Source organism: Emydura macquarii, unplaced genomic scaffold, assembly GCF_026122565.2.
Source record: "Emydura macquarii macquarii isolate MOO-44397 ecotype Brisbane River unplaced genomic scaffold, CSIRO-AGI_Emac_v2 contig_1353, whole genome shotgun sequence".
Classification (NCBI taxonomy): domain Eukaryota; kingdom Metazoa; phylum Chordata; order Testudines; family Chelidae; genus Emydura; species Emydura macquarii.
In genome coordinates this window covers 1,879,059-1,902,204 of record NW_027131490.1, presented here as the reverse complement: position 1 = coordinate 1,902,204, position 23,146 = coordinate 1,879,059, and the positions used below count along the sequence as shown (strand labels likewise).

The window sequence follows — 23,146 nt, the reverse complement described above, 5'->3', positions numbered from 1 at the left end:
TGGAAATTCCACCACCTCCCTAGGTAACTCATTCCAGTGCTTCACCACCCTCCTAGTAAAAAACTTTTTCCTAATGTCCAACCTAGACCTCCCCCCCCTGCAACTTGACACCGTTGCTCCTTGTTCTGTCATCTGCCACCACCGAGAACAGCCTAGCCCCATCCTCCCTGGAACCCCCTTTCAGGTAGTTAAAGGCGGCTATCAAATCCCCCCTCATTCTTCTCTTTTGCAGACTAAACAAGCCCAGTTCCCTCAGTCTCTCCTCATAAGTCCTGTGCTCCAGCCCCTTAATCATTTTTGTTGCCCTCCGCTGGACTCTCTCCAACTTGTCCACATCCTTTTTGTAGTGGGGGGCCCAAAACTGGACACAATATTCTAAATGCGGCCTCACCAATGCCGAATAGAGGGGAATAATCACTTCCCGTGACCTGTTGGCAATGCCCCTCCTAATGCAGCCCAATATGCCATTAGCCTTCTTGACAACCAGGGCACACTGCTGACTCATATCCAGCTTTTTATCCACCGTTACCCCCAGGTCCCTTTCTGCAGAGCTGCTGCCCAGTTCGTTGGTCCCCAGTCTATAGCTGTGCATGGGATTCTTCCTTTCTAAGTGGAGGACTCTGCACTTATCTTTGTTGAACCTCATTAGATTTCTTTTGGCCCAATCCTCCAGTTTGTTTAGGTCACTCTGTATCCTATCCCTACCTTGCAGGGTATCTACCACTCCCCCCAGCTTAGTGTCATCCGCAAACTTGCTGAGGGTGCAATCTACCCCATCCTCCAGATCATTAATAAAGATGTTGAACAAAACCGGCCCCAGGACCGACCCCTGGGGAACTCCGCTTGTGACCGGTTGCCCGCTAGACATGGAGCCATTGATCACTACACTACTAATTAAACTGCTTGTTATGGGACACAAAGGCTGTGCTTGTCTGCAGCCAGGTTCCAAAGATTCAGTGCTCTAAAAAAATAGCATCTCTCACCTGTAAAGTAATTTCTGCTGTAATTATTTAGCATAACACACAAACATGTACATCACAGAAAAAATAAAAGTTAGTCCCAGCCTTTACATCAGACCATTATCAACAATATTCCCTAATAATTTTTCAACACTGTCTTTCTGAAGACCAATTTTTAGGTGGTGTTGTTTTAAACCAGGGGTGGGGAACGTCTGGCCCGCGGCGGGCCGTATAAGGCCCGCGAAATCATATGGTCTGGCCCCGGCGGGAAATTCGTCGGCGGCGGCGCAGTTTCATGGCGTTCCGTGGGGGGTGGCAGTGACCGCCACCGAAACCGTGCCGCTGTTTGACATTTTTCGGCGGCGTGCACTGCCCCACGCCACCCCGCTGCCGCCGTGAAACCGCACCGCAGCCGAATTCCCCCCCGCCGCCGAATTCTCCCCCTCCGCCAGGGCCACCATCAGGCCCTTGAGAGAAAAAAGTTTCCCCACCCCTGTTTTAAACCATTTAACTTAATATATTTTGACAATGTCAAACAGGTATTTACACTGAATGATAAAACTCTACAGAGAAATATATACAATTTTATGTTTAACTTAAGCTCCAATAACTGCAGGAAGTTATTAAAGGAGGAACTCCCATCTTTGTAGGACATTTCTTTTGTATTTTCCATCCATCATTTAGAGACCTAAAATGCTAGCAAGAGCTGCAATCTTGTTTTACCGTAAACAACATAGTCCGGTTTCCTGCAATATCTGTTGGCTGCACAACGTTGTGTCCATAGCTAAATTGACGTTTTAGATTCAGTGAAATCTCAGTTTCATCAAAAGAGCTGGCAAAGCTGTTACTCCTGCAACTTCCATCTTGCAACTCCCGCTTAAAAGAAGAGGAACGCAGCCCAGGCTGAGAGTAAGATTTCCTAATTGGCCTTTTCTCTTCTTCTTCACCGACCCAGGGTTGGAAAACAGATCGCAATTTATCACTTAAGGATAATCCTCCAGAGTTACTGGCAGTTTCATGTTGTTGGGACACTGAATTAAATTCCGATTTTTTGGTACAACTAACATGGTTAAATTTTTCAATACATTCATCTATTAGTGCAGGGGGTGCATTTTTGTGTGCTACTGTCACTCGTCCACAAAACAACACCTCAAACTTTTTGGAAAAAGGATCTTCGACTTCAGATAGATTATTCTGAAACTCTTCTTGGCGAGCGATTTTTCCAGCCTGTCGGATGGAGCTAATAATCTCAGGCACCTACAAGAAAGAAGAAAATACAGCATCAGCAAATGGTTCTTTATGCCAAACACACTGGAATGCTAAAATGAGACTCCTGGTGTGAAATTTCCACTTCCAGTTTCGAAGTGGCCACTGATTTTGGGTGCCTCCTTTTCTTGAGAGGCCAGCTGAGGATATCTTGAATTTATCTCAGACAATATGTGCATTAGCAGTTAAACATTGTTCAACAGAAAATCTTTCAGGGAGGATAAAATTGGGATCTTTCCTCTGCTTCCCTAACAAGAGATCATCATCTAATACACAGTCAGTGGACCTGATCAGTCAAGGTGCTGAGGATTTCCAAGAAAGTCCACCCTGGTAGAGGCTGATTTAAATCAAAACAATTTAACCTCCCAATTTTAATCATGAAAATCAGGAAGCAGGAAACCTTCATTTAAACAATCAATTTTAATAGTGTTTTGCATTTGTACGTTTTAGTTATTTGCATGAAGAAAGATTGATTCTCATTGGTTGGTAACCATTAAAACATTTCACTCTGCATTTGGTGCTTCTTTTTGCTAACTAGCAAGATACACTATATCTATACATCTTTATTTAAGCAATTATACAGCTTACTTGAAGTTTATTCAGATTCTCATTTTTTACATTTTTATCATGTTAAGAAATGCATCATTCACCATGCTGTGCGGAGAATAAAATGGTGTCCTCCATATGGCAAAAGTGCCAGAACACCATTCCAGTGTTTTTTAGCCTGTCTCAAAGGACAGACCCCCAAATAACCCATGGTGGACCTTCAAACGTCCAGGAACCCCACTTAAGAAACCATTGTCCTAGATCAGTGGTTCTCAACCAGGGTTATATGTACCTCTGGGTGTACGTAGATGTCTTCCAGGAGATATATCAACTCATCTAGGTATTTGCCTAGTTTTATAACATGCTACATAAAAACCACTGACATCAGCACAAACTAAAATTTAATACAGACAATGACTTGTTTATATTGCTCTATATAGTATACACTGAAATGTAAGTGCAATATTTATATTCCAATTGATTTATTTTATCGTTATATGGTAAAAATGAGAAAGTAAGCAGTTTTTCAATAAATACTGTGCTGCAGCACTTTTGTAATTTTATGTCTGATTTTGTAAGCAAGTAGTTTTTAAGTGAGGTATAAATTGGGGGTACACAAAACAAATCAGATTCCTAAAGGGATACAGTAATCTGGAAATGTTGAGAGCTACTGTCCTAGAGGATTCTTTTTATACTTGTGATTTGTGTCAAGCTCTATTTGGCTGGAAATCGAATCAATAAAAAGTGCAAAAAACAGTATTTAAATTTTATTTATTAGTTAAATAAAACTACTTTAAATGTGCTGAATGCAAAAGAAGAAAAGTTTATAAAAATGTTTTGCATTTAAAACTAACTGATTTATTAAAAAAGGAAGAATTATCAATAGTTAATTAACTGATTAACTGATTGTTTCTAGTCACCATGTCCTTGAAGATTTTAGAACCAGTAGATCTCATCCTCTCACACCTAGTTTTCATTCACAGATTGGAAGAAAAAAAACAAGTTTTCCCACTTTTTCAAGTTCCAACTGGTTTCTAAACTTTAATTAAATAGTAATTGAAATGAACTAGTATGCTAAGTAGGAGTGTGCAAATGAAATTCGCTGAGGATACAAAGTTGGGAGGCCTTCGTCAATACCAAGGAGTACTGGAATGTTATACAGGAAGATCTGGATGATCTTGAAGACTGGAATGACAGAAATGGGAAGAAATTCAATAGCACTACGTGCAAGATCATGCACTAAAAATTTCTGCTGCAAGCTGGGGGGGCTCCTCAGTTGGAAGCAACAGAGACCTAAGTTTGTGGGTCAATCACAGGATAAGTATGAGTCACCAGTGTGATGCAGCTATGAAAAAGGCAAATGCAATCCATGGATGTATTAGGCAAGGCATTTCTAGTGGAGAGAAAAGCCACTGTTCAAGGCACTGGGAAGACCTCATTTGGAATGCTTTTTACAAGTCTGGTCACCCATATTCAAGAAAGACTAATTTAAACTAGAATAGATGCAGAGAAGAGCTACCACGATGATCTGGGGAATGGAAGGCCTATCCTTTGAGAGGATTCTGGAAGAGCTTGGAATGTTTACTCTAGCAAAAAGGCGGCTGTGAGGGGATATGACTGCTTTATAAATATATTAGTGAGGTAAATTCCAGGGAGGATGAAAAGCTATTTAAGCTAAAGGACAGTGTTGGCACAAGAACGAAAGGGTATAAACTGGCCATGAACAAATTCAGACTGGAAATTAGAAGGTTTCTAACCATCAGAGGGTGAGGTTCTGAAACAGCCTCCCAATAGGAGTTGTGGGGACAAGCAACTTAATTAGCTTTAAGAGAGCTGGACAAATTTATGAGTGCAATTGTATGACGGTGTTGCTTATGACAGGGGGCTGGGCTTATGGGCTCACTTCTGGTTTTCATATGTTCCCCAAAGCTCATGCCTCAGGGTTTCAGCAGGAGTCAGGAAGTGTGGCCCCCCCCCCCCCACACACACACACTCCTGCCCACCTGCCCCAATGTATCCAGAAGGGCTTTTTAAAAAAAAAAAATTCTCCTTCCTCTGAAGCATCAGGGATGGACAGGGACTTTGGACGGGGAAGGCCAGAGCTCTGATGTGGCACTGAGCTTTCTCTTGCTCAGGTGCTTTGTTGGCTGGTTCTTGCTTACATGCTCAAGGTCTGACTGATTGCCATATGTGGGCTCGGGAAGGAATTTATCCTCAGGTCAGATTGACGGTGAACTTGGGAGTTTTCTCGCCTTCCTCTGCAGCACGTGGGTGCGAGTCACTTGCCAGGATTATCTGAGTATATCTTAATCCTTTCCCTGTCACTGAGGGGACTTCAAACTCTGATTTACCTCAGTCCTTCCTATTCTCTGTCTGTGGCACATAATAGTCTAGTCTTCTGTAGGCTGTAATACTTTGATCTCGTTTCAGTTGTTGGATTTAGTGTGCAGGTGCTGGGAGGTGTGGGTGACGTGTGGTATACAGGAAATCAGACTAGATGGTCTAGTGGTTTCTTTTAGCCTTAAACTCTAAAGTTCTATGATCTACATGAATAAGATGAAATGAAGAAAATATTCTCTCTGTTCCTGCAGTAGAGGCTACTGCTGTCAAAAGCTGGTTTAATCCTCCAGCAAACTCCAACTCGAGCCAGCCACTTCCATCAGTTCAGTAATTTGACTTTCTTTAAAACTTAGCAGCAAACATGTACTGCTTACTGGGGTTTTTTGTATTTAATTTAAATTATTTTAACAGTTTAGGCCTTGACATAGCTTGCCAATTTGAAATTTAATTTCAAACAGGTTTATATTTTAAAATTAAACCTGTATTTCAATTTAACAATTTAATTTAATTAAAAAAAATTTTTTTTAATCATCCATTTTCATCCACCCTGGCCTCTGCAATTCCGATCCAGTTTTAGTACCAAGTTCAAACTCAAAAAGGAAAGAAAATAACATTCCAGAATATAACTTTAGCCACAAAGCAATCCGGAATGCCAAACATTAATGCTATTGGTAGATTAATAGCAAGTCTTGTACACTTGTTATAACCTTCATAGTAGCACATTCTACCATTAAACCAACATTATTATTTTTTTTTGACAGAAAGTAATTTTGTTTGAAAGAAACAAAATAAATCCTTTTGTCATTTAATTCTACAATTCCACCATGGGGGGCACCCTAACTAAATTAATTTTTAAAACATTCCACCCTTTGCATGGAATCCATGTTAGGAAATACTGTTACAATCCACAGAAACTATAAATTACAAACAAAAAAGACCAACTAGTACTAGAGGCCAGTATTTTAATTAAAATGAATTAACCCAATAATAGTTTGATATTGCTTCTGCTTGTCTGAATAGCACATGCAAGTCTTTTAACAGTCTGCTAGGCTCATATTTATATTGTGTGTACCATACACATTTGGTTATGTCACGCTACTTTGTGTTTCTTCACAGTCTTTGATTGGAATAAGGGATTATATTATAATATGAACAGGAAAGGTTGTAGAAAAACACAAACTTGGTGCCACGGTGCATCATGCAGCAGAAAATACTGCAAAGTATTTAACAATCTCTGACAAAAGACCAGTACATAATTTGCTACAGAAATAGATCTAATGAAAGAAGAAATTTAGGATTGAAACACTTTCAGAATTATTATATTCATGAAAATTCAATTGCTGATGCTGCAGGAGGTCTGGAATAGCATTCTAAAACAGCAAACCAGGAGAACCATCTCCGCATGCCAGTGCAGAGAGACGGAGAGGTATGCTTGAACCCCAGAGAACCCTTTCTGGAGGTCACATCTGCTTTTAATAGACATATCTATGGTTTTGTAATAGTTTAAGTACAACAGATTATGAAGAAAGAATTGAAAGGTTTTACCTTCAAGAGTTCATAAAAGAAACCATACTGAGGTCTTTTATTGATAAGGAAGTATGACAAAAAGCATTAGTCAGAGGATTAAAACAAGGAATGTGACAAATGACAACAATCAGTCAGGAAAGATTACTTCACCCTTGAGCATGATGCATGAATCATCAGTTAAATCATACATGAAGCAAAAAGACAGTAGTTAGGGGTTAGAGCAAAAGACTGGGAGTCATGACTTCAAATTTCTATTCCCAGCTAGGACACTAATTAGCTGAGCAGCTTAACAGCTCTGTGCCTTGGTTTTACTATACATAAAATGTGGATGATAGTCCTTTTTACCTCCTAGGGGTGTTGTGAGGCTTATTAATTAATGAGCAAGACTGTGCTCTTCCCTTTCTAGATTGGGACATGAAAAGAGGTCTGTGGGGGACTTTAAGTCATCTTTGCACCCTCCCTAATTCTGGCCCCGACCAGAGGCACCACTTAGAGTGGCCACAGGACTGCCTTAAGATATGCCAAGTTTTAGGTAACCCTATATGGATTGTTACTCCAGCATAACAGCCTCCCCTCACACCCTCCTGACTCCAGTCCAAAGCCATTGCAAAGCCAATATATCAGACCCCTAGAACCTGGTCGGTGTTTATAAAATAAAGTACTTTGAGACACTCTCCTGAAAGCTGTTACTTAAATGCAAAGTGATATTCTTGGAATTGAAGAGAAACTGGGATTTGGATGAGGTCTAGCAATTTTTTATTCAGATTTCTGAATTCTAAGGAGAAAGTCCTTTCACTTAGCCACCTAACTTACATAGCATGTCAATTATATGTATAATTTGGTTATATATAGCCACATTTCAGGCTGTCTGCCTGAGCATTTTCTAAGAAATCTTCCCTTGTTCCATCACCAGAACAGCTCCACCAACGGGAGTGCCAGAGTAGACCAATTACAAGTATTTGTATTACCATGTTACCCAGACATGATCTGAGCAGGCTAGACAACACAACAGGTTAAAGACACTGACAGCTGAGCTACACTCCTATTCCCATCACTGCTACCATTTGCAAGGCTAGGCGGTGGTGATACAACAGGGGGGCGGTTTCCTGGAATATGCTAGTGTCTGCAATGCAAAAAAAGGCACTAAATGGAACTTACCCCAAATCAGTGCAAACAGCAGTTTTATCCGTCCACGCTAGGAGTTTGCACCAGCTACTCTAAAGGCTGTAGTAGGGGAAAATTCTCAAACTAGACAGGCCTGTGATCAATTGCTAGGGCATTGTTACTGAATTTGTTTTCTTTAGTGTTTGTATCCCTCAGATATCCTTCAGAGCTTCATGAGACTGCTCTTCTCTAGCAACTGGGCCCTCTATGCAGACATAATTTAACAAGCAAAAAGACAAACCTAGAATCCTAGGTTTACTTTAAAACAGTTAATGAACTTCATGTTCAAAGATACACAATGAGCCTTAAAAGGGAAGGATAGCTTTTATTTTGCCTTGGGCTTGAATTTCCTGGTATTAGATCATTTATAAATAGCAATTGGGCTTCAATGTTTGTCTATTTAAGAGTATTTCCTCCTTTGTTCTGTAAAAACATGAAATGTGTACCTAAGCTGGCCACCCAAAAGGCATCCAAACAGCAAAAATAGGGGGTAGTGCTGCAACTTATTACTTCAGTGGCATAACTGCAACCATTTCTTTAATACATGCGCACACCACAAGGCTGATCAGGCAAACTGATGCAGCATAGTCCTAATATTTAATACTGACATTGAGTAGAAGTGGTGAATCTCCACTTGGCTGTGCATTTAAGCATTCTCTTTACTTTGTTAAGGGGATGAGAGATGGGGGAGGAGGGCGGGGGGAAATCACAAGTTTTTCCCAAAGGCTTTCTGTGGCTGGATCAAATTGTTTAAAAATATTTTTACTATCAGACTTCAGTATTGCACCAGACCTTCAGGTACAGGTTTGCATACAGATCTAGGAACCAGTCATTCACAAATTTTAATGTTTGCTCTGGCCCCAACTCCTTTCTCTGATCCCTGGGAAGGGGAAATCACTAAACGACCCCTTGCCTCGGTTTTCGTTTTTTGCTGTGTAGACATACTCAGTATGTACAGTCTATATACCTGGGCTTTCAGAACAAACAAGCCAACAATATTCAGAACTGTTTGACTCAGATCCATTTGGTGAAGAACCACTGGGCTTGGGAAAATGTTTGAGAGAGAGATCAGACAGACCAGTGTGACCGCTGGAAGGAGCTGATTGAAACAACATCTCAGTCACAATAGCAAAAAAAAACCCAAACAAACCCAAAAAGGATCCACCATTGGGCAAGCTGAACCCTGAAGGACAACAAGTAAAGCACACACCTGTAATCTCTCCCAACCAAGTCACTCACCAACTCGTCCTAAATGGTAGCCAGCCTACAAAGCAAAGCGCAAAACAAAACAAATGAAGCAGAAGTTTTGCTCACTCCTCAGAGACAGCAAAGTCCTCAATCGGCAGGTCAATGTTGAGGAGCTGACAACAGCTCTGCAAACCCTGAAGTGTGGAAAGACAGTTGGACGTGATGGTATACCTAATGAACTATCACTACACTTTGGGATAAGAGCATAGAAGGGCTATTTGACTTCAACTGTCTCCTAGAGACAATGCAGATAGCCAGTCTGTGAAGACAGGCCCAAGTGGCTGCACTACTCAAACCCTCAAAAAGATACCAACTCTGCAAAGAGCTACCACCCAATATCCTTACTCTGCTGAAACTACAAGCTATACGAGAAGATGACAATGGATGGAATCGTGCTAACAGTGGAAGGGCAGCTGGCTGATGATCAAGCCAGTTTCCACCAGGACACTCATGCTCTGGCCAAGCTGTCACATTAGGCTGAATCCAGACATTCAAAGAGCATGTCGAGAAGCAGAAAAAGCAAGTGAAATCCAGGAACTGTGAACTCCAGAAAATGGCCATTACAAAATGGCAAACTGATCCCAAAACACTCTGAGCAACCAGTCTCTCTCTGTGTTACTCAGTAGAGTCATATTCAACAGAAGCACACAAAACTGATACTGAACTCAAACAATCCTGTAAGATCATCACAGCGACCCTGAAACCGACTCCCACACTATCAGTCTATTGTCTCACAGCGATTGCACCAACAGTGAGGCCAAGTGCCCTTCAGTAGAAAGAAGGCACAAAACAGGTGCAGGATCCAAGATATTCACTATATGGACACATTCCACCACTTAAGAGGCTGAAATCTAGAGACATCTTTGACTCTGAAAATCCCTTACCCCAAAATACCACTGTGGAAGGCAACAGAGTAATGAAAGGGCAGGAAATGCCAATGATCCTGGCAAACCTGTTTTCTTCAGAACTCCTCCTCTCAGGCACTGACCTCAAACAAAAATACTAATATCAGGCATGACCTGGGATGGCAATGACTGGTGACAATATGTCCAAGTGTAAGCTGAAGAATGATTCTGAATTTCAATGTGGAGAGCTTAGACAACTGACATTTGAACACTGCCTGATGCAGGGCACCATGCCAACATCCTGTACCCCTGCGGAATTATTCAAGATAAGTGACAAAACTAGGTCTTGGCTTCGTTTTGGAGCAACAAGCTATGATGCTGCTGAGATAATGTATGTTAAGTAAGAAAGTGCCATTTTTACAGTCACGTTTACCAAGATACATACTGTATAGGAACTAGTAATTTCATGAACTTTGTACCCTAAATATTTCTACTATTCCTCCACCTTGCCTGTCATCATTTCAACTTATGTCATGGTGTGTGTTATCTAGTTTGTAAATAACTTTGGACTATGTCTTTTAATTGCCTGAGTTAGAACATAAGAATGGCTATACTGGGTCAGACCAATGGTTCATCTAGCCCAGTATCCTGTCTTCTGACAGTGGCCAATGCCAGGTGCTTTAGAGGGAATGAATAAAGGTAATCAAGTGATCCATCCCGTCGGCCATTCCCAGCCTCTGGCAAACAGCATCCCTGCCTATCCTGGCTAATAGCTACGGATGCACCTATCCTCCATGAACTTATCTAGAACTCTTTTGAACTCCGTTATAGTCTTGGCCTTCACAACATCCTCTGGCAAGGAGTTCCACAGGTTGACTGTGCATTGTGTGAAGAAATACATTCTTTTGTTCAATTTAAACCTGCTGCCCATTAATTTCATTTGGTGACCTCTAGTTTTCGTGTTAGGAAAAGGAGTAAACAACACTTCCTTTTTTACTTTCTCCACACAAGTCATGATTTTATAGACCTCTATCGTGTCCACCCTTAGTCTTTTCTTTTCCAGGCTGACAAGTCCCAGTCTTATTAATCCCTCCTCAAATGGAAGCTTTTCTATACTTCTAATCATTTTAGTTGCCCTTTTCTGTACCTTTTCCAATTCCAATGTATCCTTTTTGAGATGGGCTGAGCAGATCTGCATGTAGTATTCAAGATGTGGGCATACCATGGATTTATAAAGAGGTAATACGATATTTTTTGTCTTCTTATCTATCCCTTTCCTAATGATTCCCAACATTCTGTTAGTTTTTTTGACTGCCGCTGCACATTGAATGGATGTTTTTAGAGAACTCTCTTTCTTAAGTGGTAACAGCTAATTTAGACCCCATCATTTTATATGTATAGTTGGGATTATGTTTTCCAATGGACATTACTTTGCATTTATCAATATTGAATTTCATCTGCCATTTTGTTGCCCAGTCACCCAGTTTTGTGAGACCCCTTTGTAACTCTTCACAGTCTGCTTTGGACTTCTCTATCTTGAGTAGTTTTGTATCATCTGCAAATTTTGCCACCTCACTGATTCTCTCTTTTTCCACATAATTTATGAATAAGTTGAAAAGTACTGGTCCTAGTACAGACCCCTGGGAGACACGACTATTTACCTCTCTCCATTCTGAACACTGACCATTTCTTCCTACCCTTTGTTTCCTATCTTTCAACCAGTTACTGATCCAGGAGAGAGCCTTCCCTCTTATCCCACTAGACCTTCCCACTTATATCCACTAGATCACCCTTGCCACATGCTTGTTGATCGCCTTAAAAAATTCTACTACACTGGTGAGGCATGATTTCCCTTTACAAAAACCACGTTGACTCTTCCCCAACAAATTGTATTAATCTGTGTGTCAATTCTTTTCTTTACTATAGTTTCAGCCAATCTGCCTGGTACTGAAGTTCAGCTTACCAACCTGTAATTGCTGGGATTGCCTTGGGAGCCTTTTTAAAACAGTGGCATCACATTAGCTATCTTCCAGTCGTCTGGTACAGAAGCTGATTTAAATGGTAGGTTACATACCACAGTTAGTAGCTCTGCAATTTTACATTTGAGTTCCTTCAGAACTCTTGGGTGGATACATCTGGTCCTGGTGATTTATTATTGTTTAATTTATCAGTTTGTTCCAAAACCTCCTCCAATGGCACCTCAATCTGGGACAGTTCCTCAGATCTGTCACCTAAAAAGAATGGCTCAGGTTTGGGAATCTCCCTCACATCCTCATCCGTGAAGAACAATGGAAAGAATTCATTTAGTTTCTCTGCAATAACCTTATCTTCCTTGAGTGCTCCTTCAGTACCTCAATTGTCCAGCATGTTATACTATGCTCATATTGTTTGATCGAGCATATTGCTTATGCTCGATCATCCAGCAGGTTATACCATGCTCAGACTGTTCTGTTATACATGCTCATAATATTTACCATGGAGTGACAGCTTCTCTTGAGTCCCACAGCCCTTCTCATCATTATCTTTTCTAAATCAATCACATTTAAAAGGCCTGATTTTTAAGAAAAGCTTCTGTCTCTTTTTGCATCCCCAGTTTTCTGCTTACAAATAACCTGGGTGCAAATGAGGACACACACTTACCTAATTTGCAGGTATGATTAGGAAGGTAGATGCCACCATGACTTTATTTGTACACAAACTACTGTGCCCACAAAATGAAACCCACAACAATCTGTGGGCAGAAATAAGGGAAGCCTGTTATATACATATACAATTTTTGTTCCTGGAATACTTGTATTCTTAAGTCTTCTCTGGTTCAGTTTCTCCATTTAAATTTGTAATTAGTGGATACAGATTACTGCTGTAAATCAGATGAACATCTATTGAGGATAAAAAACTATTTCACAAGGCTACAAGACAAAGTATTAAGCAACGTGTAAACAAAGATGTAACTTCACCAAATATAGACAGTGCTTTATCAAGTAAACTCTCCCCCTTCCCTCTCTCCTCCCCCACACACACACACTGTGTAGGACTGTGCTGGGAAACAGAAGATATAACTAAAGTAGGAGAACATGTGTTTATATTTCAGATGCTCTAAACGCAGTATCTAAAAATGTACGCTTAGAGGATGCACGAATTCAATAATGCAATAGTCCAAGCCAAATTGTATATCTATTTAAGTATGCTGACAGGATTATTTCTGTTATGATTAAATGGACATCTAATGGAAGCACATATAGAAAGGTGAAATATACATGCAAACTATAAAATTAAGAAATTGTAAGCAATCCCTTCTCTTTATATTGCTGGTTAATCTAGTGAGAGACAAACCAGCACATACAGTGTCTCAATATTTGTTTTTATTATTTTACTAGATTAATACAATTACCACCTCTACAACCCGAATTGAATCATGAGAAAAAATGAGTCATTTTTATGGCAGTGTAGGTTTGTTTTATTACATAATTTATGGTATTTTGAAAAGCAAGAAGCTGTTCCTCCCAGAGCTGACTTTCTCCTCTCATTTTTTTCCACTGGAACCAAAGGTCACCCCCTGGGGTCTATGCAAAGACACCCACTAAAAGTTCATGTCTTTAGCCTTCAGTACATCCAAGAAAAAGAGTGATAAACTATTTTAATTAAGAAAGATCAGTAACAGCTGAATGCAACAGCTGCCTTTTGGTAAATATATCCATACTAAAAAAAGATTGTGTGTTTATCCAACAAGACTCAAGTAGCAGGGTAATGTATTCCACTAAAGATGAACTGTGTAACACAAAAACTGCAAGGTCACAGCACTGTAAAAACGCCAATATGATTTTCAATGGCAGACACAGACATCACAACACTGATGGCTCGTCTACGCTGACAGCGCCACTGCAATGCTTAGGGTGAGGCTGCACTACAGTGGTCACCTTTTGTCGACAAAACAGTGGAGGTGTACAGAGTGAAATGCTCCTTCCACCAATGTAACTCCCAGCTATGCCGACATAACAAAACCACCTCAGCGAGAGGTGTCGGGCTGATGTCAGTGCAGCTAGAGCGACCAAATGTCAGTGCAGACACTGCCTTCCTTACATTGGCTGTTCCCTGTTATTCTTGACAAGAAAACCAGGCAGCTCAGCTCCTCGCTGGGGTGAGGCTCCTGGCAGGAAATGAGGAGGGGAGAAGCCCCAGATGACTTCCCCTGGCTCCCGGTGGGGAACAGGGAGGGGAGAAGCCCTGGGTGGCCTCCCCCAGCTCCCAGCAGAGAACCGGAAGTGGGGCAGAGGCAGTCCGCTGGGAGCCTGTGGGGCAGCCAGCTCCCCACACTGCCCCTCTTAAGTCAGTGGAAGTGCTCTTGATGAGGATGCACACCACCGACCCCAAGAGGGTAGTATGGACATCAGCCACTGCAATAATTAATATGTACGGCAGTAACAGTCCCTCCTTAGGGCTCTAATGCAGCAAAGCATGTAAGCACAAGTTCAACTTTACAAACATGGGTAGTCCTGGGGCTAGTCGTAGTTACAGTGACACACACGTTGAATTATTTTGCTGAATTAGGGCATAAGTGGCTATAAAATTTCACCTACACTAATAAAGCATCGCACTGTGCGATCTTGTAATGCAGCACTTCTAAACTCCTCGAGACTAAGGCCTTGTCTACACTACAAACTTAAATTGACCTAACTTACATCGGCATATAGTCGCTGCAGTAATTACATCGCTTGTGCGTGTCTACACTTTTCTCCTTGTGTTAGCAGTGCACATCCTCAGTAGGAGTGCTTTTATCTATTGTACTGGCAGTGTGGGGCAGTATCTAAAAGCTGGTAACAGTCAACATAAGCAACACAGCATCTACACTGACAGTGCATTGATCCAACTACACTGACCTAGACTCTATGCTGCTAGTGGAGGTGGAGTTATTAAGTCAGCATAAAAGGACTCTTACATCAGTGGGACCGAAATTTAAGTGTAGACACTTCCATCATTAGGTTGCCATAAATTGCCTTGTGTCAACCTAACTCTGTAGTGTAGTGTAGACCAGATCTGATGTTATGCAAAACCAGATCACAAATCACATCTCAGGAGACATTATTATACCTTTGGACAAACAAGCATTTTGATTAATTACAGTTTGACTAGCCAACATTTGACTGTTATATATGACAGATTATCTTAATTACTCTAAAAAGGATGTTTACTTACCCATTATTCAGTTAACAAAGGGCTAAATAAAATACAAGGGATTTGTCATTTGATATTTAGCAAGAAGTCTAAACTGTTGCTAGCTCCTTTCTTTCTCCCTTTTCCCAGGAATGCTCCATAGGCCTGAATGTAAGCTTCATAGGAGTGCAGAGGAACTCCACTCCTGCAGCTTAAAAGCGCCACAGAAGCTATATTCTATATAGTCAAATACTGCAATATTTTAGTTATCAATACAATACGCATCCTTTTGTAAAAGAAATGAAACTTTAGCACTGGGCTCTCACTGCACAACTATTTAATCTTTGCCAAGACGTGAGATCATTTTTGAGACACACAGAATTTATTTCTAGGAGACTCTGTACTACATTTTATTTATTTAAATTTGAGAAGTGATAAGAGGCACTCATCTTAGACTTTCTGAATCGGACAATTATTGAAAACCACAATAAATCACATCAAAGCAAACAACAGCCCTCACCAGCACACAATCATACCAAACAACCATGTAACATGAAAAATCAAACAGTATTTCCCACTTCCTCTGAACAATATCAGAATTCATTAATAACTGTATTTTGAACAGCCTTCTTAAAGTGTGATATTGGCAGGTTTATTACATTTTATTGTTAGCTTCTCCAAAAAAAGTGAAACTGGATTATCCAGAGACTGGGTTTAAATCTCTGCACTGTTATCTTTCTGCTCAATAAGAAACATACTTTTCCCCCCCCAAAAAAAATCTAATATGAAGTTTACTAAAATTTCTTTCACAGATATAAGCAGTACACGTGCTTACAAGATTAACTTGAGAACGAATTGCAAACATTCTACTCAAACCACAACACTTTAGTCTCCTACCAAGGCGAAAAAAATATAAAGAGAAGAATTTCCCTATAATTTGATATTTGCAGCAAATCAAGGTAGAAAAAAATAACTAGGACATTTCAATCCAGGACCCTATTTTACATTCCAACCTAATTTTAAGTGTTTTAAACAACAGAGCTCCTTTCTACTATTTCTTTTTCAAGATTATTCCTCAGCCTAAAAGATCTCTCTGTCATTTTCCTGACACTTAGCGTAAATTCTCTTTTAATTAATTTTATCCTTTGACTCCTCATTATACTCCCTTGTAAGACTATGAATTATTCTCCTCCCTCTATTTGCTGACTCATGTCCCCTCCCCTGTTAATCACCCTGGAGCCAACTTTTAGTCTTGCTTCATAAATCAATCCGTCCATCTCCTGAATGCTTTTATTTGTTCTTAAATGAGCTCCTTCCAGTTTGTCCTATTTTTCTACACACAAATGGATGTGCTGCACCTAAAATAATCCAATCAAAGCCATAGTAACCTTTCATTAGAGGTTTTCAAGGCACTTAACAAAAGCTGAGCAGGCAAGAGATGACAAATTATTCTCTCCTTGCTCCATGATTGGGCAGTGTGTACGGCCCAATATTTGCACAAGCTTTTTTTTTTTTGTTGCCATATCACACCTCAAGTTCATGTCTGATTTACTGACAACTATCACCTATGTCTCAGCGTCACTAGTACCCAGGTGTCTCTCAATGACTGGGCTTTGGATTCTCTCTCTAATCATTCCCTCCCATAAGCATTAGATTGCATTTTCCCTTCAAGATGAAGCTTCACATTCACTGCACGTACACCAAGCACTAAAGTTTCCTAATAATAAATATTACTGACAGAACCATTTATCTATACAGTACCTGAAATGTGTTAGGAGCATCACACAATAAAAGCAAGGAGTTTACATTCCACTTTCACACATGAGACTAAGGCCATGTCTACACTACAAAATTAAGCTGACCTAACTGATGTCAGCATACAGCCACCACAGTAATTATATCGCTTGTGCATGTTTATGCACTGCTTCTTGAGTCAGTGGTGCATGTCCTCATCAGGAGAGCTTGTATTGATTGTACTGTCAGTGTGGGGCATTGTGGGAAAGCCCCTGAAAGCCAGTACAGTCAACGTAAACAACACAGTGTCTATATTGATACTGCATCAACCTAACTATATCAACCGTGGCCTGGTCTACACTGAGAAGGCAGGTCTACAGAATGCGGCTTCTGCTGACCACATAATGCATGCATCTCCACTGGCAACTCGGTTCCGCTACCCTAAATTGTGAGAAAATTTGACTTAATAAAACCATCTCCGCAAGAGGCATAGTGCTGAAGTCGAATTGTATGGGTCAAATGAGCAGCAGTGAAAGCAGAGCACAATGTAATCGACATCCTTGGCCTCTGGGAGGAATCCCATAATGCTTTGCTGTGACCACTCTGGGCATCCGCTCTCTGCTGCACTGTGGCCACATACACAGGAAACAGTCCCTCCCTTCAAACCCCGGGAAATTCTGAATTCCTATTGTTATAAAATAAACGGCAGGATTTTATTTAGGGGGACAAGGCAGTACGCCACGTTTATTTTGAATACAAAAATTTGAAAAAGCAATTGCCTGCACACTTTTACACACATACACACCTATACACACACAAGGTTCTACAAAAATGAAGTATAATTACCAGCCTTTGTTGCTTGTGTTAGTCCACTGGCCAGGTGGCTAAGACACGAGGGAGGGAGCAGGGGTCTGCCTGTGGGCACCGATGCTCCTGAAGGATGATTGTAGAACCAAACCCGAAGTTGGTTTTTTTGTTTGTTTGTTTGTTTTTTATAGAGGTAAGCTTTTATGATATTTTATGGGTTTGGTTTTGTTACGCTGCATTTGCATTTTGGTGTGATTATTAATTATTTATGTTTTGTAAGCATGACTAATTGTTATTTTTGATAGTTTATTTTGGTTTTGGTTTTTGAGGTGGATTTTAGGATTATTAAGGTGGGCAGTTTTTGGCCTTTTGGGTAAAAGTTGTTATTTTTATTTTTTTTAATATTTGAGCCTGGCGCTTTTTGTTGTTGTTGTTATTTTTTGGTTTTATATATATATATATTATTAATTTATTTATATTTTATTTTTTTAATATTTATTTAAAATTTGTAACTGGAAGATACAAGTGTTTTTAGAAGCAATTTTTTTTATTTAAAATATTTATTATTATTATTATAGAACATCCTTATTTAACATTGAATCTTTCTGTTTCAGAACACTGGCTGATGTTACTTTAAGCAATGATCTTAAAATATTTGTACTTTAACAATAGCAACAGTTTTACAGAATGATCTTTGGTAACTTTACAAACAGAATATTTAATGACCAAATGTTATATTTGGACAGACGGCGGTTTCAAAACAACCTCATCAATAGTGAACAGATCACCCTACATGCCCAAAATGCAAAGCCTCAGAAAGACTGCTGTGGTGGTTTGTCACGTACCAAAAGAATAAGGGTATTTCACATAAAATCAATATAATAAAATCAAGCTTTGGGCCTACACTATTTCCTGTTTGCTGAGCATGGAGAGAGCTTGCCAGCAGAACTGATCATAGAGACTGCACGCCCCAAATGCGCTCCAGCCTGGAGTCAACCTGAGGACTTGGATCATATCAGTCTGTGGGATGAAGAGTCTGTTCTTGCTCAGCTCTGAGCCAGCAAAAGAATTGTAGATATCTACGAGAAGATATTGCGTGGCATGTTGGAGAAGCAGCACAACAGGGACCCACAGCAGTGCCATATTAAAATCAAAGAGCCAAGGCAGGTGTATCAGAAAACTAGAGAGGCAAACAATTGTTCTGGCTCGTTACCAAAGACATGCCGCTTTTACGAGGAGCTGCATGCGATTCTTGACGGAGACCCCACCACTATACCACCATGCATCGTTGATACCTCGGGGGAATGAGAGTCCAGGATGAATGAGGATGAGTCTGTGGATGAGGAGGAGAAGAATAGGGGGCAGGTGAGTGGGGTGTCTTCTCCCATGTGACAGAGTGCTAGCTGAGAACTGAAGGCTATGCCAGCCCTCCACCGGAGCCCTAATCAAAGGGGGACTGGGCTAACAGGTAGCAGCTGTTATGCTCATTAACCCTATAAAGGATCACAGGAAGGAGCTCATGGGGGGGCTCAACAGGAACTCACAGCAGGGAGGTAGCAGAAGGAGTAGGAAGAAGGGAGGGAGGGAGGAAGGAAGGGGCGAGTGATCAGCCTGGGAGGGAGAAGCCTCAGTTGGAGAGGAACTGCCCCGAGTGAGGGGCTGGGACCGTGAGGCCCCTGAACCTGGACTGTACCTGTAAACAGTTGGTGGTGGGAAAAACCGGTAAATAAAAAGCACTAGTGGACATACGAGGCTGCGATCTGCACGCAGTTTGTGGGAGCAGAGGCGCGGAGCAACAGGGGGGCCTGTACGATCCTGCTATACGTGGGGGCTTGTCCAGGACCCAGAAGCCAGCAAACGTGGTTGGCGGCCCAGGGATGGAGGAGACCTTACAATGGCTCATGAAACAACCAGAACAGATGCAGCAGGCAATGGAAAGCTTCCAGCAAGTCCAACAGGCAGAGAGGCAGGCCCTCCTCGCTTGGCAGGCTAAGCAACAGAAGAGCCTCCAGGATTTTATTCGGGAGCAGGCCGGCTTACAGCAGCAACTCCTGCAGCGAGTGGTGAGCCCTGCGGTTGGGGATGGCAGTCGACCCCTGGGTCTGGGACTTTGTAAAATGGGCCCAGCAGATGACCAAGATGCCTTCCTTGGGACTTTTGAGTGGGTAGCCATGGGTGTCTGGTAGGACAGAGCAACCTATGCCCTACATCTGGCACCACAGCTGGCCGGTGAGGCACAGATGACTAACATGGCCTTAAGCAAGGAGTAGGCCAGGGACCACGAGGCAGTAAGGGCGGCCATCCTCTATCGGGTTGGCCTGTCAGCCGAAAAGTATCTCCAGAAGTTGCAGGCAGCCCAGTGGACCAGGTGTGTGCAGCCCCGAGTGTTTGCCCAGAGACTCCTGGACTGGGACACCCGCTAGCTGAGGCCAGAGTCCCATACCATAGGGAGATCATGGACGTGATTGTCCTAGCACAATTTCTATATAGCCTACCCAAACAGGTCCAGGTTTGGGTTACGAGGCATCAGCGAGGGACGGTAGACACAACGGGTCAAGCTTACGGAGGAGTTTGTGGAGGCATATTTGCCATGGAGAGAGGGTCTGCCCGACCAGGGTGGGGCAAGAAACCCAGGGAACCAACCCCTGGGAAAGGCCTAGAGAGGAAGAGGGAGGAGCCCTGAGGAGCTACCGGTGGAGGCAGGCTGCTGACAATGCGGACAGCCAGGACATAAGAAGAGTGACTGCCCCCAAATGGAGTGTGGCTACATGGAGTTTTGTGGTTGGACTGAGGTTGGAGGTAGAGGCAAGGGGCCGAAGTTGTCCACCATTCCCGTGCAGGTGGGGAGGAAGTCCTGGAGGGGTCTAGTGGACACGGCCTCCACCTGTTTTCTCATCCGAGGGGGGCTGATGAAGCCACAGTGGGTACTCCCAGTGGAAAAGTTAAGCCTGATATGTATTCATGGGGATAGGAAGTCCTGTCCAGTGGCCCAAGTGCCCTTGGAGACGCAGGGCAGATTTGACTGGAAAAGGGTCTGGATAGTAGAGGGACTACCATACCCAGTAGTACTGGGCACAGACTGGGACTCCTTCCCAGGAAGGAAGGTAAACTGGAGATGGGGAAAGGGGGGGAAGTCTCCAGAAGGAATGGGGAGAGCCTCCGCAGTTGAGATGGACAACAGGAAGGCAGTCCAGGAGCATGAGTGTACAACACAGGATGATATATATATAATGAGGGATCAGACAGACATGTTGAGGCATCTGGTTGAGCTTCAGGAAGCTCAGTGGCAGGAGAGACTCCCCCTGTAGCCTCTGCAAAACTCTGAACTAACTCACTCTTTCTTAACCCCCACCCCCAAGTGGTGCAGGAGGAGGTTGAGCGGTGTGCAGTACATGTTCCTCTCATCGCCAGTTGAGGGGAGCATAAAGATGGCCTCTTTAGGAACTGGGAATGTATACAATCAAATTTGGTTCTGTATCCCCTCTCTGTCCTCTGACAATGCATACGAAATGTTAAATTATCTTCCTTCCCCTTCACTGCTAAGGATCAACAGTAAAAAAGTTCTGCTTTACAATTTATCACTCTTTATTTCTTGAGACCAAGGGGATGAGGGGTGCAGGAAGGCGTGGGGGAGATGGGCACAGAACTGCATGGGTGGGGGATGGTTAGGGGATGGTAAAGGAAAGCACAGAACAGATAAATGGCGCACATTACTGTGGCTCAGTGCAAAAATGGGTTTTCAGTGCTTCCCTGAGGTGCAGTGCTCCAAGGACGGCTCCGCAGATAGCTGCTCAAAATTTGCAGCCAGCCTATATGCCTCCACAACCCAGTCCAACAAAAACATTTCCCTCTTTGCCTCACAGACATTATGAGCACACAGCAGGCAGAGATAATTATTGGGATGTTTCTTTCACTGAGGTCTAACCAACTGCGCCAGCGCGCCTTTAAATGACTAAATGCACACTCCACCATCATTCTAAACTTGCTGAGCCTATTATTGAAACACTCCTTCTCGCTCCCAGGTGCATGGTACAGGGTAGCAAGAGGTAGGCAGGGTCCCCCAGGATCACTATTGGCATTTCAACATCGCCAGTAGTTATTTTTTGGTCTGGGAAGAAAGTGCCCACTTGCATCTTTTTTAACAGACTTGAGTTCCTAAAGATGTGCGCGTAATGCATCTTTCCAAACCACCCCACATGGATGTCGGTGAAGCATCCCCTGTGATCCACAAGGGCCTGCAACACCATTGAGAAGTACCCCTTTCAGTTTATGTACTCTGTGGCAAGGTGGTCCGGCGCTAAGATAGGGATATGCGTGCCATCTATTGCCCTCCCACAGTTTGGGAACACCATTGCGGAAAAGCCTTTCACTATGTCCTATGACATTTCCAAAAGTCACTACCCTTCTTAGCAGAAGTCTATTAATGGCTCAACGCACTTGAATCACAGCAGCTCCCATGGTAGATTTACTGACTCCGAATTGAGTCCCAACTGACCGGTAGCAGTCTGGCGTTGCTAGCTTCCACAGAGCAATGGCCACTCTCTTCTCCACTGTCAGAGCAGTTCTCAAGCAAGTATTCATGCGTTTCAGGGAAGGGGACAGCTCTGAGCAAAGTTCCAGGAAAGTGGCCTTCCGCATGTGAAAATTCTGCAGCCACTGCTCATCATCCCACACCTTCATAACTATACAATCCCAGCAGTTGCTGCTTGTCCCGGGACTAGAAGTAGCGCTCCACCGACTGCAGCTGATGCATGACAGCATGCAGCAAACGGGAATATGGTTTGTAGCAAGGCGGCTTCTGTAACATCGCAATTTTCAGTGCTGCGTCTCCTGTCTCAGCCCTGAAAATACTGCAGAATAAGTTGCGAGATGTTTGTGATGATTACAATGATAGTGCAAAGCTGAACGGGCTCCATTCCTCTCCGGCAATGGAATGCGCACTGCAAAGACTGAAGGGTTTCGAAAAATGGTGCGAAAAAGCATTCGTCTGGTTTTTTGGAGGGACAGGGGGAGAGGACGTTGCATCATTGGAGGATGACAACCTTCCCAAACGCCCCTGCGGTTCACTGCACTGTGGGATAGCTACCCATGGTGCACTGCTTTAATTTTCGATGCAAACACGCATTGTAGGGACACAATCCCCCGACGCAATAAGCGTGGTTTGACCACGCTCCTCTGATTTCTGCAGCTTGGAGAGTGAAGGTCGATTTAAATTACGTTGACTTCACTCCACAGTGTAGACATACCTCTTGACTCTATGCTGCTCATGGAGGCAGAGTTATTAAGGTGGCATAGCAGGACAGTTATGCTGGCGGGAGCAAAATTTAAATATAGGTCAACATAAGCTGCCTTGCTTCATCCTAACTCTGCAGTGTAGACCAGGCCTAAGGTTCATGTGCCTGTCCAGCAGGCATTAGAGGGCAAAGGTGCATGGAGGTGGTTTGTGGAAAATGGAGATGATGGAAATAAGCCAAGAGGAAAAGTATGAGGGATTTAAAGAGAGGTAGGGATATACAAGGAGGAGAAGTGTAGAGGACCAGGATTAGGACCTCAGCAACG

General features: G+C 42.5%; 1 protein-coding gene and 1 pseudogene across 9 annotated transcripts in view; both read right to left on the bottom strand.

Moving 5' to 3' along the window:
• TBC1D1 (TBC1 domain family member 1) overlaps nt 1-23,146 on the bottom strand; it is a 183,583-nt gene that overhangs the window by 94,690 nt on the left and 65,747 nt on the right. For all 9 annotated transcript variants that reach the window (XR_010920441.1, XM_067551539.1, XM_067551543.1 and 6 more), the window contains exon 3: nt 1,683-2,216. Coding sequence is in view for 8 of the 9 variants with exons in the window: in XM_067551539.1 (XP_067407640.1) it covers nt 1,683-2,216 (534 nt within the window). In the remaining variant the exon portion in view is untranslated. The remainder of the gene's footprint in view (nt 1-1,682; nt 2,217-23,146) is intronic.
• Nucleotides 21,177-22,348, bottom strand: LOC137155371 (uncharacterized; annotated as a pseudogene).